This window comes from Protopterus annectens, chromosome 5.part0, assembly GCF_019279795.1.
Source record: "Protopterus annectens isolate FY-2018-M chromosome 5.part0, PAN1.0, whole genome shotgun sequence".
Lineage (NCBI taxonomy): Eukaryota > Metazoa > Chordata > Ceratodontiformes > Protopteridae > Protopterus > Protopterus annectens.
This window is the reverse complement of record NC_056735.1, coordinates 354,007,777-354,023,647: the sequence shown is the minus strand read 5'-3', so window position 1 is coordinate 354,023,647 and position 15,871 is coordinate 354,007,777. Positions and strand designations below refer to the sequence as shown.

The 15,871-nt window shown below is 40.6% G+C and overlaps 1 protein-coding gene across 1 annotated transcript in view; it reads right to left on the bottom strand.

Moving 5' to 3' along the window:
* Positions 1 to 15,871, bottom strand: part of ATP6AP2 (ATPase H+ transporting accessory protein 2) — a gene marked incomplete in the record, with an annotated part of 523,956 nt that overhangs the window by 236,411 nt on the left and 271,674 nt on the right. Inside the window, 1 exon segment of the mRNA XM_044072316.1 lies at positions 10,536 to 10,589. Coding sequence (XP_043928251.1) covers positions 10,536 to 10,589 — 54 coding nt within the window.

Genomic DNA, 15,871 nt, shown 5'->3' with positions numbered 1-15,871 from the left:
ATATATATATACATATATATATATATATATATATATACACACACAACACACACACATATATATATATATATATATATATATATATATATATATATATATATATATATATATATACATACATATATATATATATATATATATATATATATATATATATATACATACACATAACGCAAAAGTTTTAAATTCTTAAGAAAAATACCAGCAATAACACATTAATAAAAGAAAAGAAAAAAATTATTGAAAAAGCACTTCACAAATTGCTCGAGAGCAAAGCTGACCACATCTATACGATAAAAGCAGCACACTAGATCTGAGGTAGGTTAGGGGTTGGTGCATTATGGGTAGGGAGGAGCTCAAGAGTTTCAGATGGCCATGAGCTACAGTAATGGCAGAGTCAGAACCAAGGTTCGGATCTGAACCCAATGGATGAGGAATGAATGAAAACTGACATCAGATCAATGAGGTTCTGTCACAGGGTGCACTGATGAAGATTCGAAGGGCTCTGCAAAATCAAGTAAGTGCATCCAGACATGTCGCCTAATGGAAATGCCTGAACCTGCCACCAGTGAGGTACCTTCAGCAGTGTGAGAGATCAGCCTCATGGATACATTTGAAATAGACTGAAGGGTAGCCAACTGCAAGGAAACAGTACTTTCTTCCTCAGAGAATATGGTCTAGAGAGAGACTGGGAAAGCTCCTTGATCAAATCTTTCTGTAGGTCTCGTGAAATGTGCCAAATAATTCAGCTACCTAAGAGTGAAGGTTGCTGAAGCATAGACAAGCTTCCCAAATCTGTCCAGCCCCCTAGACTCCCTATGGGGGGTGGGAGTGGAGAGAGGAACTTCATTCTGCCAATTCCTTTCTAGTGGAAGCCACCGATACGACCTTGGCATCAATGGGTACTCCTTTACTCCTGTATGGTCTATCTTCAGGTAGAGCCAATATACTGTCTGGTCTCTTAGGAAAAGGTTCATCTGTGTCTGGTTCCTTCCACACTCATCGAAAGACTAAATCTATGGGCTCATCGGTGGTCAGAGTCACCCAGGAGATAGACCGGCCAGGCCGAGAAAGGCCTCCAGAAACAGTGATTCCTCTTGGGAAGGGTTATTGGGGGACCGAACACCCCTTTGTTTGAGGAATTCTAAGATGTCTCCAAATCAGACATCATTGAGGTGGTGATCACTGTCAGTTTGCAGAGAAGGGAAAAAAGTAGGCAGATTAATAGACCGATTAAGGGATAGCTCATTAACCACCTTCAACATAAAATGAAGGGTTAGTGTGCAAGGACACTCTGTTCTCATGAAAAAATCAAAAAAGGAGAACAAGCCACAAGGGCCTGTAACTCAGACACCCATCTGGCATAATTAAATGCTCACAAAAGAACAGTCTTCCAAGAGCAATGTTGCAAGGAAGCTGAAATAGCAGGCTGAAAGGCAGCCCGAGTCAACTCCTCTAAAACAAAATTAAGATTCCATGGGGGAAGAACAGGCTTCCTGGGAGGTCCAACATTAAGGACACCTTTAAGAAATTGTTTCAACTCAAATCTCACAGCTAAAGGAGGAGAAAAAGGCAGACAAATCAGATATAACCGATAGGTGGGACTTAATAAAAGAATAGACCACACCAGCATTGAGCAACTCGCACAAAGAGAACCAAAGGAGCATCCACAGTATGTGGGTCCAGGTTATGAGAGAGACACCAAAAAGAAAACCTCTTCCATTTGGATAAGTAGGTTTCCTGGCCTGCTGCAGGATTTGCAGCACCTCCTCAGAAAAAAGGTGTCTATGAGGAATCAAATTTCCGTCACCAATAGTGTCAGCTGAAGCATGGACAGGTGGGAATGGATAAGAGAACTCTTGTCTTGTGTGATTAGATCCACCCTGTGAGATAAACTGTGATGACTGCCCCTGGCTAGATGCAGAAGAAGAGGGAAGCAGTGCTGTCATGATCAAAAGGGAGTCATCAACAAGATTTTGGGAGTATCCTGTTGAATTTTGAACAGGATTTTTGGAATGAGAGGAAGAGGAGGAATGCATAAAAAAAATCCCCTTCCAAGAGAATGAGAGGGCATCCATATTCCATACCAGAGGACATGGGACTCTGGCACAAAACAGAGGATGCTGTCTGTTCAGAGGGGAGGCAAAAAGATCCACTTGAGGAGTACCCCACTAGGGGATAATGTCCAGAAACACATCCCTGTGAAGCATCCATTCATGGGACTGAGTTAAGAACCTGCTCAGAGTGTCTGTCACAATGTTCTGACTGGAAGGGATATAAACTGCCTGAAGAATCACTTGACAGCAAAATGCCAGATACCAAAAGTGCCTATAGACAAAAGATAAGTTCTCATTCCTCCCTTTTTTCTTGCTATCATCACATCACATCACTGTGGTATTGTCTACGAATACCTTGAGAGGACGTGGAGAAAAGAGAGACTGAAAGACCTGAAGAGTCAGCAGAAGAGCTCATCTCTGACACTGATGTGCTCCTTCTGCTGACAAGGCGATCACACCCCCTGTACCTTTAGGGAGCTAAATGTCACCCACCATCCCATGCCTAAGGCATCCGTAAACAATTCCTGAGAGGGAAGAGGGGGCTGAAGAGGGATCCCTGGATTCAGAGACAACTGCTGAATCCACCAGAGAAGCTCCTGTCTGAGGCAAGGAAAAGAGGAATTACAAAAGATGAGCATGTAGATGCCACACTGACTTCAGAAAACACTGAAACTTTCTCATATGAAGTTTGGCCAGAGGGAGCATCGGAGGTGACTGCCATGAAACCCAGAACTCTCAGAAACTCCCTGGCAGTAATGGAAGCCAGAGGAAGTACAGTGTAAAAGTAAAAAATGAGAGTTAAGGCCTATGGAGGGGGCAGTGATGCAAACAATGGCACCATCCAAATCCTGCAACCCAGAAAAACAGGATTCTGAGGAGTCAAAGAGTTTTTGAAATTTATAGTGAACCTCAGGCTCTGAAGAAGGGATATGGCAAAATGAAGATTTTGCAACATGGCCTCTGGAGAGAACACCTGAATTAACAGGTTGTTCAAGTACGGAAATATTTGGATTCCTTGAAGTCTGCAAAAGACAATCACAGGAGCAAGGCATTTGGTGAACACCACTGGGGCAGTAGAAAGGCCAAAGGGAAAAGCAGAGAACTGAAAATGCCAGGAAGCTGCACAGAAACCCAGAAACTTCCTGAAAAGAGGACAGATTGGAATATAGAGATAAGTATTCTTGAGATCCAGAGACACCATATAGGCCTAGTGAGCAAGAGAGGGAACTGAATCTGAAGGGACAACATCTGAAAGGAAGGTATGTTTAGAAAAGTGTTTAGATGAGACAGGTCTAGAATAGGTCTCAAAGTGCCCTCTTTTTTGGGCACTAGAAGCAGTTGGGAGTAGAACCGTTTCCCCCTTTGGACACAGGCACCTCTTGAATAGTACCTCAAGACGAGAGATCTTTAAATACCTATGGTAAAAAGGAATATGTTCCACAGGAGGCTGAGGTATGTCCAAAAATGGATGATGGGATTTCCACAGCATGACATACCCTTGATGAATGATCGACAGAACCCAAGAATCCTGAATGATCTGAATCCAAACTGGAAGAGAAAGAAGAATGTGTCTGGGAAGAGACAGATAGTCACACAGCGCCTGGTCTTTCCAGAAAGGCAGGCTTCGGAGTCCCCAAAAATTGAGTAGCCTTAGCAGGAGGAGTCCATTTGCCATTCTTCTTACCTTTAGTAGAAGGACATGACTGCCTATAAACAAAGGCAGTCATAGCAGGGTAGTTTCTCTGAAGCCATTCTTCTTACCTTTAGTAGAAGGACATGACTGCCTACAAACAAAGGCAGTCATAAGTAGGGTAGTTTCTCTGAAATTAAGGCACAAGAGAAACAAACATATGTAAGTTTCCATAAGGCCTTACACTTATTCTGAAGGGACTTAACAAGCCAGCAGTAGCTTCCCCAAACAAAAGTTTAGAATCCAGAGGAGCATCCATTCCATCGGCTTGGCTTTAATATCATCAGGTGGAGGTTGAAGCCTAAGCCAAGAATACCCCCTCATAACTGATGCAAAAACAGCAGCCCTAGAAAAGGCACCCACTGCATCATAACTATATTTAGTAGAATGATGAATGGCTTGACAGGAAGTCCCTAGCAAGGAAAGAACATAAGTTTTACCCTCAGAGTCTGGAAAATCAGAAATGTTAACAGCCCTGAGAGTGAAGAGCCAGCACATACCTAGACATACAGGTCAGATAATTAATAGCCCTAAAAGCTAGGGTACAGAAGTATAAACCTTTTTACCAGTCTGTCCACAGCTATACTGTCCTTGTCAGAAGGCAATAACCTGGGCAAAGGAAGCAACCAAGACAGTTTATCAGAGGCTGCAGACACTACTGATGGGTCAGCAGCAGGACATTTATATAAAAAAGAACAAGTCTCAGGAACCCTATAAAACCTATCAGGCTTCTTGGGAGCAGGGGGGTGGGGACAGGCATCTGAGAGGCACTGGAGAAAGCATCCAGTAAAGCAGCCAAGACAGGAGGAACAGCCGCAGGTTTAGGAGAGTCCAAGAGCAACAACTCATAGTACCTTTTATGGATATTACAGACCTGAGTTCAATCCCACTTAAAAAAATCCGTCATCCTAGACAGTGTCTCTCCAAAGGAATTAATAGATTCCTTCTCCTCTGACCCAAAATGCAGAGGAGACGGAATTTGGGTAGAATAAGTCAGGGATTAGTCAGCAGAACCTAACATCCTCAGAAGAATCCTAGTCTCTAAGCCCTTTAAGAAGAATAAAGGACCAAGGAGGAGCAGGAAATGAAACCCCATGAGGAGGCTTTAAGGACATTAAGGCAGAAAACAACCCCTGAGTAAAAGCCTGCCACTCACTTTGTGTACCCCTAGAAGGAGAAGTAACAGGTTTACTTTTTTATTTCTTTTTGTAAGGGAACGTCCTGAGAAGGCTCCAGGACGACATTCGAGAACCGTAGCAGGAACTTCTTCTCCAACTAGAAACTGAGGAACTCCCCCCAGGTGCCTCAGAAAAAAAATCAACCGTGGCTCCCTCTGAATGTCCAAGCCTGCAAAGGTTCTTCGGACGTGCTGCCAGCTGGATCCTCACGGCCTCCAACATGCTCATGGCAGAGAAACCCTACAACACAGCTGGGTGAGCCTCCAGGTTTGTAATGATCTCAGAAGAAACATCTGGTAGAGGTTGGACAGCGGAAGATTCCAGTTGTACCTTTTTCACCTTCTTCTCTAATGGCTGACCTTCATGGCAGGGGATTCCTTCCATAGCATCTTTAGCAAGTAGCCCAAGATGCTGCTTCTCAAGATACCAGGAAAGGGAAAAAAGTCTACTGCGAAGGGTTTTCAGAACAAATGCCTGACAAATAGAACAAGACAGTATGGTCATGAGAAGCACCTAAGCAAAAAAAACAGTTATTGTGGAGTTCTCTATGGGGAGTTTGTCTCCCACACTGGCATTTACCCTTCCTGGATGACATTAACCTAAAGGAACACAAACAACAAGAAAAAACAATATCTCCAATAGGGCACATCTTCCAAAAACAATAAATGGGCACAGGAAGTCCATGGAGAACAAAAATGTGTTCTACTGGCAGAAAATAGATATAGTAAACAAACTGATGGTGTAAAAGATATGTTCAGACTGGCAGCAAAGAAGTTCTGTTTTAGTAAGCCTGAACATCACCTTTATGCCCTACCTTATGCAGGATGCGTATGGTGACATTCGGCAACCTTTTAAATTCAGAAGTCTTTGAAAGAATGGCCGGCCAGACGTCGGGCTTCCGTGGCAGTGAATCCCATACAGTTAAGAGTACTTCAGCAGTGAATGCAAGACACATAATGATACTCTGTTGGTTAACTTGGAGATTGGTTCAGACTGGCTCTCCCAGTGGAGCAGATGACTGATGCTCTGGACGCAAAATCCAATGAGGTTGGGAAGTTGGAACAGAGTGCCTGGGAGAAGCAGAAAGCAACGAATGTAACAAGACAGGCTTGCGGATCATCGGTTCCTGCTGTTCTGCAGGCAAACCACCTGAGGAGGGAGTCAGAGCCGAGCTATTTAACGGGTCTATATCAGTTCTGGGAAAATCCATTTCAGCAAATACCAAAAGAGTGACACTTATTAATCAAACCGCGAATAGACCAAATGCACTAAACCATGAAATTTAAAACATCGAATGGTCATAGTCGGCCAAACCCACCACCCACTACATACTACCTACCCAAACAAAATAAATAAACCACATACATACACTAACCAAACCCTACTCCTAACTATAAAGTAAAGCACCAAAACCCAACTTCTAACCCTACACTAAACCCCACAAACACAACTATCTATGCACTATCGTTAACCCCTCCCCTAACCCTAAGGTCCGTAACTACCTCGTACTTTCCCTACGGAGATATAACCTAACAAAATAAATAATACACAAATACATTTAACAAAACCCTACTTCTAACACTACACTAAATCTTACATACGTTACCTATCTATACACTTACCATAACCCGCACCCTACCCTAAGGTCCATACATATCGCACACTTACCTTACTGAGCTATACCGCAGACGAACCAACCAAAACACTTCGACATTTTGGATTTTGCTGTTTTGGATGTTCGGCGTTTACGTACTTTGCGCAATACATGTCAATTTTATATTCACGAAAATGGCGTTTTGATCGTCTGATAGGGAGCTCTATTTAACACTGATGCCCCTAGGGGAAAGAGATGGCTCTGAAAACTTTGGAGTCAAATCCAACATCCAGAAGCTGACCCTTCATCTCCAAGGTACTCAGGACCAGACAGCTCAGAGACACCATCAGAGTCGAAGATGCCAATATCTTTGGATCCAAGGAAGACAACTCCAAGGCTTTTGGATCGGATGGCTCCCAAATCAATGCAAGGACTGGAGAAGGAGCTATGAGCAGAGGTGTGGCCCTAAGGAGGGTCTTCAGTCAAGATGGGATTGGAGCCGAAAGGATCCCCCTTTGAATTTGCGTTCTGAGGAACTTTCTCATCAACCTAGCCATATCTGCCTTGTCTGCTGGAAGACTGAAGAGTGGAAGCTGTGGATGAAGGTCTCCAGTGATGATGGGGAGACTGCTCCAGAAAGCATGATGGAAGCCTAAATGTGATCAGCTCAGACATTAAAGGAGGAGAACAGATCCGAGGAGATTTTTCGGAAACAATATATTTGGATTCGACTTTTTTGCTTGTTTAACTGGTGACTCCAAGGAAGGAGCTGAGGTTGAAGCTGAAGGGTGTTCTGGGGATCTCTTACGAGACACTTTGGAAATAGAAATTCCCTTTTTTCTCTTATATTTTGGGGGACGGAGCCCCAGTAGCTGTTGAAGATTTAGAAGGAAATAAACTCCTGAGAATGAACTTGTTCTTCCTATCTATTAGAGCATGGGAGTTGAATTCCTTACAAATGTCAACGTTCAGATGTCTAGGCCCTAAACAACAACAAACACATTCAGTGTGTGCATCAATTAGGAATTTTCTGGCCACATGCCACACATTTCTTAAATCCTGATGGGTTATCTGACATTCTGACAAATACAAATAGACTATAGCAGAAAAGGGATACACCATTTTATTTTTATTTTCACAAATAGAGAAAAAGTAGAGAGAAAAGGGAAAGAAAGGGAAAAAAATACCAGTGATGGTATTTTTCAGTACTATTGAAGTATGAGAAAGAAATGAAAATCCCAGCAATGTTATTACAAGTACTCAGAGTATGAAAAGAAAGGGCAGCTAATATTAATGAAAACGGGTTAAAAGGAGGAAAAGAGAACAAGTATAATAGGAAAGTAATAAAAGAGATTAAACTCACCGACTTTTGAAAGTTAGATGAAATGAAAAATTCCCAAATACTCAAAGAGTTCAAAAGCTATGGCAGCAAACTAGATCTGAGGTATGTTAGGTGCCTAGGGCATTGCAGGTAAAGGGAGGAGCTTGACAGTTTAAGTGTTCTATGATCTGGAATAATTAGCCAAGTCGGATCCAAGCATCAGATCTGAACCTTACTGTTGAGTAATGAATGAAAATTACATTAGATCACAGTTTCAGTGTGTAGTCCATAGCTTCTCCATCCTGATGTCACAGGTCTGGGAGTCCCTTTCCCCCCTCTCTCAAAGAGTACTTCTCCTTTAAGGTAGGAGTGGCCTTAAGTCAACTGGTGCCCTAGGCAAAAGGGCTCTACTGCACCCCCCACCACACCATCTGGTACCCCCATCCTAGTCTACGTACACCAAATAAATACTGGAAAAGTGCCCCTACTAGAGCGGCGCCCTAGGCGGTTGCCTAGTTGGCCTATGCCTAAGGCCGGCCATGCAGGTATTCATGAAGCAAATGAAATGTTTTCTTTCCAAAGAAAAAATCTGATCATGCTTCATATCTACTACAGCTTCCTGTTTCATTCCCCCTATTTCACCTCAATGACACTCTTAAAACCACTTCCTTAAAGACTTAATCACACTGAGCAAACACTGTTAACTACTCATTTTGGCATAACTCTCTATATACTACACACATAACAGAGCTTTTTTACGCTTTTAAACTGCCCACTGGTGATGGCTTTTCTGCATCTATAACTACATCTCTACTTACCTGACATATTTCATTGATGATTCTGATTTTATGTTCTCACAGAGTTGTGCTTTTCCATAAACTGCTCTCTGATAATGCACTCCTTCTGCACTGTACTTTACAATTTGATTGTCGTTCATTATATTTTCTTGCTTTACTTGGATATGCAGTTGTTGTGCACCATATTTGCAATCCTTGTATTTTTTGTTCCTGACTTAAATCTGCAATTGGTCTACAGAGACCAGGATTCGACCCTGGCTAATAAATTAAAGCAACAAAATAAATTCCCCCAATGCACACACACACATACAAATTTTAACTCTCCCACAAATACACACCAGCGCAAACCCAAATATGTAATGGTGTTTACTGTCTGTTGACAATGTGCTACATAAATAAATCCGATTGCAGTGCTCACACTGATCTGTTTATTACTGCATCTACATCCAATTTTTGTTAGGCTGTAATTCACTGATGGAAACTTTCTCCAGAAAAGAATAAGTGCAATAAATGTTTCAAGTTCTTTATATCAAATCTTGGTTTCCATCCATTTGCTCACCATGCTATCTGTACCAATCAGACATCCACTTCCAGAGTACAGCATAAACCCTGCTAATGACTCTGTGTATATATACACACACAAACATTTATGTACATAGTTTTAACACAAAGTGAACTATTCTAACATTAAAATCAAAATAACCCCACTAGGCTATCTTTTTTAATAGTCCAGCTCTTCTGCAGTCACTAACTTATTAAGCCTTGTACTAGCCAAAACAATTTCATAATCACTACACTAACTTGACTATTACTAATATCCCTCAACTTTCCACCATCCACCCGAATGGTACAAATCCAGTGGATTCTCCTTGTTGGTCTCGAAGGTAACCTATTCATAAACATATAAATAAAATTCCCCCAAAATACATACCAACAATGCATACACCAGGAAGAAAAACTTTTAAGATTAAAATGCTAAATCATTATTAATGGACTAAGTCTTCATCACAACTAGTCACAACAACAAAAATTCTTGTGACAGACACTAAGTACAGTCACTGTACTTTTATTTGTTTTTTATTAGTCACTTGAATTTATTACTGGTACTGTTTCAACATGACTAGCCTTTGTTTCTGTATATTTTTTTAGGTTATTCATAACAATATGCCACTAGAACTGTATCTAACTGGACTGAAAAATTCAAAATGCTGCTACTGTACTAGACCAGTAGCATACACACATCTGACAAAAGCATTCCACAAAATTCTATTACTTTTCTAAGGGTGACACTGATAGTCTCCCAACAGCCAGTCATCTTTCCATTTCCAACCCTCTTATATCACAGCAACGCAACACTGTTGCTACAGTGCAGTGCTCTTCTACCAACTCAGTTCAAGGACATTATAATTCCTCAACAAAATGCACTATCTTTTCTCCTGGTTCCAGTTGAATAAATAAGTAGATAGAAGATAAATACACCGCCATATTTCTCCCTTACCTTTAATCTTTCTAGGTATTGCTGTAGTATGTGCCATTTAAACACTCTTGGGTGCCCACTGTGCAAGAATGCCTCAGTTACGTATATGCTATGTGGTCTTTGTGAGGTCACTTTTCTAACAGTGATTCAGGGTGGTTGCTAGAGGACTGCTACACATGCAAAAATTAAAGAGAAGCAGCTCTACAAATTAGCTCTTAAACAGGAACTGATACCACAGTAGTAAAGGGTAGAGTAATAAAGGGCTTGTGTTCAGTGTAGTCAAGGCAAAAAGCTAACACACACCAAATGGAATTGGACATGGGGAAACAAAATACATTATGAAGTTACAATACCAGTCATTTTACTGCTTTGTTGCAGTACTATTCAAAGCCATGCAAAAATCTACACATTAATGACTAACCAGTGTGGAAATGTCATTGAGAACTTGAAGTTCTGACAGGAACAGAATATCAGCCTGAAAAGACAAAAAGAAAAAGAAATGTTCAGAAGTAATTCATTAGATGCTTAGAAACTTGCATTTATTTGGATAATACAGTTGCTATAACCATGTATATTTAAATGCTTTTGTTTTAGCAAACATTAGAAAATATGTATGAATTTAACATAAAATACAAGAAAAGATCTTTAGCATGATGACGTATATATTTTGCTGCGAGTTTTACAAAAAATAAACATCATGCACTTTATTTGCATATTTATTTTGCTTCACAAGAACTACTTTCTTGATACCTATTTTAATTTCTGTCACTTCTATGCTTCATTTTCTAGTCCTGCTAAATTTGTTCTGTGTTGCACAGCAAACAGTTGCACTTGGTACTTCTTCCATCAACATCTGGGCAGGGTAATGTTAACAAAACTTCTCTCTGGCATTAACTTCCCCAATAATACAAAACGGGACACACTCTACTCCCACCCAAGCAGCCAAAGCCTGGAACTCCCTTCCACTGTCTCTATAAACCCTCACCAATTCAAATCACAACTAAAACAACATCTTCTCACTAAACAGATTTGTCGTTGCACACCTCCATGATCTCTAAACTCATCTTTAAAACTCCTTACCACATCTTCACTTTCTACTTCATCCAAAGTCACACAAACAATCCCACAATTTCCATAAATAGTCATTTGCAAACATTCTCATAGTCCTATTATGTCCTCCATCTCATACCTCCTTTCTACTCGGCTACCTTTCCTTTTTCACCAAAATTCATTCAAACCCTATCTCCTAACTTCACCACCTTTTCATTCTTCCTAATTTATCCAGTACAAGTACTAGTTAACATTTTTAAACAAAAAAATCTTTTTTTGAATTATCATTTATGACATAGGCAATCATACATTTATATAATGAAAAATATTATTGACATTTTCCGTTGCAAACATTATACATTACATATAATGTTATTTATAGTTGTCAATCAAACATTGCACAGCTCTTTCAATTCCTGCCTTCCCTTCAACCTCATTCCTCATCCAAAACATTATTCTGCATTTATTGTTCCCACGATTCCAATTTTTTCTATGTAATTTGACCCTACCCTTTTCTAAAGCTCCCTCTTCTAGTTCTTTTACCTTTGTTACTATATTCACTACTTCTACTAATTGGTTTAGACTAATTTCCATTTTCTAGCAATTGTTTTTTTTTTGGCAGCCACCAGAATTAAGCTGAGCAAGGCAATTCTGTCTAGGCAATTCAGATTCTGTAGCACAGCTCAAAAAACTCACTGCCTTAGTTAAACCAATTGCCAACTCATTACACCCCCCCCCAAAATATGCTTCCAGTTACCTCTTTTTTTCTCCTTCACATCTCGAACATTTTCAATCTGCCTGAGGAAAAATTCTTTGAAGTCTGCATGGGGTATAAAAGTACATATGCAAATATTTCCAAGCAAAAATCCTATATATCTTTTAGGCATTGTTGCAGATTTGCAAGCCACACATATATCTGCCCATTGTTTCATTGTGAATTTCTTATCCAGTCTCTTTTCCCAACCTTTTCCAACCTCTTCTTGTTGATTTCTATACTTAACATGAAATATTTTATATGCTCTACTATCACTTTTTAACAGCAGCTTCTGTTCTAGATTCTACCAAAAACCCTATCAGTTCTGTTTTTTCATTTAGGATTCCCTTATTCCTTTCTTTTTGCATTCAGGTTTAGAAAAAAACAACTTTAAAAATAAACCTTTTAAAATATGAGTTCTGCATCTCTGTTCAGCTCATATGTGCAAAACACAACCGGTATCTTAAAATATTAATAAACAGTCTGCACTCAGCAGTGAGGGGAAATCAAAACAACTGTTATGGATTCTAAAACTGCACCGTAAATGTCTTCAAAAGAAAACTATTAATTCTTACTCTGCATTACAATTATATAAGTTGTATATTACAATAATAGTATTTCAAAGATACTTGGTCTAAGAGTCCAACCCTCTTCTGCATTATCAGCAGAATGGTTTGGAGGGACAGGTGTATCTTGCAGGATACAGCTGCTCTGGAACAGATTCCTTGTCAAAGTAAAATAAAGCTCCTCCCTGTCATATTCAAGCACAACTTGCATCTATGGATGGAAAACAGAAAATCTACCCCAGGGCTGCTGCCTGTATTACTAATGGACAGAGGCAGCTCTTAAATGCTTTATTCTATGCATAAGTCTCCTCAAATTATCTATATGATCCCAGTTATTCTCACCATGAGCAATATATAATTACTGACATGGGATGGGTAAAACACCAAATGTGACTAGTTAATTGAAGCACCCAAAGATAAATTAGCTAGGCTTAAAATGGCTTGCAAGGGCAGCTTGCTTAGTAACTTACCTGTGAACCAACAACAACAGTTTGTTTTGCTCCCCTTAAAACCATACTGAGATCAAATCCATTCTACTCCCAAATTTCCTATTAATACACATTTCTGTAGGAATGGTGCAAAAGAAGCAACAGTTTCAGTATATGTACAAAGATGAAGAGTGATTAAAGAAAGACAAAGCCCTTTTCAACACATGGCCCTTGCTATATAGATATGAAATGAATTTTTGGCAGTAAAACTACCACATTCACTAAATGCAATCAACAGGGGAAAAGGGACAATAAAGTTATTAAAAAGGTAAGAAGTGGAAACAACTAATGCGGGTTTGGGACAGCAAGGAATTCCATTATGTGCATCACATGTACATCACACACATACATACACGTGCTCTCTCGCACATATACATACAATCAAACCAATCAAAATAGGTCACTGTTAAAAGTGCCTCTGACCCAGGTAATGGCTGAAAAGGTCTCAAGCTCACGTCATTTACTTGGGCAGAACACAGAATAAATCTGTGTACATGCACACATGTATATTACATACACACACACACACACACACACTACTTTCTTGCAGGTAACCACTGATCATGAAGGGTGCATTTCAGTGCAGCAATATTCTCAATGTAGTACCCTAACACTCATCAACACTGAATTTATAATAAATTTCATCCTATAATGCTAATTTTAATTCCCTCACTCTTCAGTGCGACTCTCAGCAAATCATTTAGGCAGAAAGCACTCTGGAGTCACTTCTACCTAGTGGGCTTATCGATTAACAAATAAATAAAACGTTTAAGCAGTAAACTGGAATCCTTTAACATATGAAATACATTTGTCCAAATTAACGTCTGCCTCTTATAATAAATGCTCTGTACAAATAATTCAAGCCAAGGGATTCCAAACCACTTCAGTTCTTACAACACAATGGAATACGCAGTATAATAAAATGGTGCATAGGATGAAGCATGAACCTTGTTCTTTCAACCCAGAAGCATCATCATCCAACTACAAAGCCTTGGGTTCTCCTCCATGGCTAGTGCAACTCAGCCTTCTGCCCTTTATATCCTAAGTTTCGTCAGCTGAAGTACAGTTGTGTTATGAACTTACCATAACTGTAGACACAAAGGTATAATTATTGTTGTAGTCATCAATTCTGGGATATCCTGCCTGCAGGAGTCTGACATACTGGACCAACTTCCAAAGCTCTACCGTTCCCCTCCATAGTTCAGCTGGCTCCCTCCCAATCACATGTCAGGACATTAGTGGCATAAGAGGAGAACTGACTGATGCCATCTTCTGACTGTCCTTATTCCATCTCGTCAGGGACCTTGTCTTATGCAACAGAACACAAGTAAACCCTAATAGACTTGGGCCTAAATATTTATCTTTGAGGCCCATCTCTCTCTCCAGGTTCTAGACTGGCTCAGAGGAAGGGAGGAGCCTGGTTGGCAAATGAAGGGGGTGGGGAGATAATGTGAAGAGAGTACCCACATCAACCAAAGACTAACCAAGAAGTATAACTGAGGGGATGGTGGGAGGAACACAGACTACGATAGTGAACATGCTTAAGCATTTATAATTATGGCAAGTTCCTAACACAGGTGTATTATGCTCTCTGCAATATTCACTGTTGTAATCATCACTTCTGGGAAGACTGCTAGACCACAATGTTAGTGAGTGGTTAGTTCTGAATGTGCTATTAAAGCACACTGAACTTGGAGAATAGTCATGACAAACCATCCCCTAGGAGCAGAATCAAAACTTCAATGTTTAAAGACGTGGAACAGAAGTTGGGGATCTCAGTGAAACAAAATGATGGATCCTGCTGCAACCTTCTTCCGAAGCTAAATGTTTCCAGAAGGTGAGCGATCCAGAAATAAAAACGGAAAACTATTCACCTCCCACAGGACCTATCCAAACTATTAAGTGAGACAGTGGAGCCATTAGTCAGAATAACTCAGCCACGAGAGCCCACTGCACAAGTTAAGAAATCCATGGGAAGCCTAGCTGATATTCCATACAACATACCATGCCCCCCCAAGATAAAGGGTGGAAGGCAGGATCCACCCTGGGTGCAGAAATAGCTCCTCTGATCTTAGGTCTCCACCCTGCACTCAGCTCCAGGAGATGAAAATGTGAGAGAAGGGCAATCAATTGTCCTCCCTTGCCTTCCTCCAAAAGATTCAGCTATCCTGTAAACAAGCTGTACAGGTACAAACAGGAAGGAGGAGCAACTTAATGTCAAGTAACTCAAATCACCTGGATCAGGTACTACAACAATGTCCAAGATAACAAAAGCCCCTGCAGGGTTAGCTATATGCAAGGGAAAGGAAATCAACATGTGAAGTAAAAGGCTCCCTGCTCAGAAAAGGCAACCTCTATGTGACTGTCTGAAAGAAGCCTGCAGCCAAAGTACGTCTTTCCAATGGACTGCTACAGGGACTAAGGGAAATCCCCTCAGGGAATCTCTCCACCTTAGGAACAGGAATCTTAGGTGAATGAAACAATTCTAGTATCAAAAGAAGAGTTTATGAAAGGGAGCCTCTAACCTGGCTTCAGCTTGACCAGCCAATTACAAGGAGGCTTTGAAAATTATGGGACCTAAAGGCCACCCTCCTTGACAATGGATAAATCCCACCAAAGAAAGAGAGATCATTAAGCAGCAACCCTCCAGCCACCTATCCTGAATGGGAGGGAGCTAATACCCCAGAAGTTCAAAAGCAAAATCAAATCAAAAGTATGTGGAGGCAAAGATGGGGGATAAGGATCCCCCTTTGAAAAGATGGGCCCCAACTAAAAAGACTGGGCAACTAAACATTCTAGGATCAGGTGGAGGGAAGACGGTCCTTTCTCCACAAGGAAAGAGAAGCAGTTTTGATAACTTAAAAGCAATACAGTCTGGATCTACTACACAACTCCCATG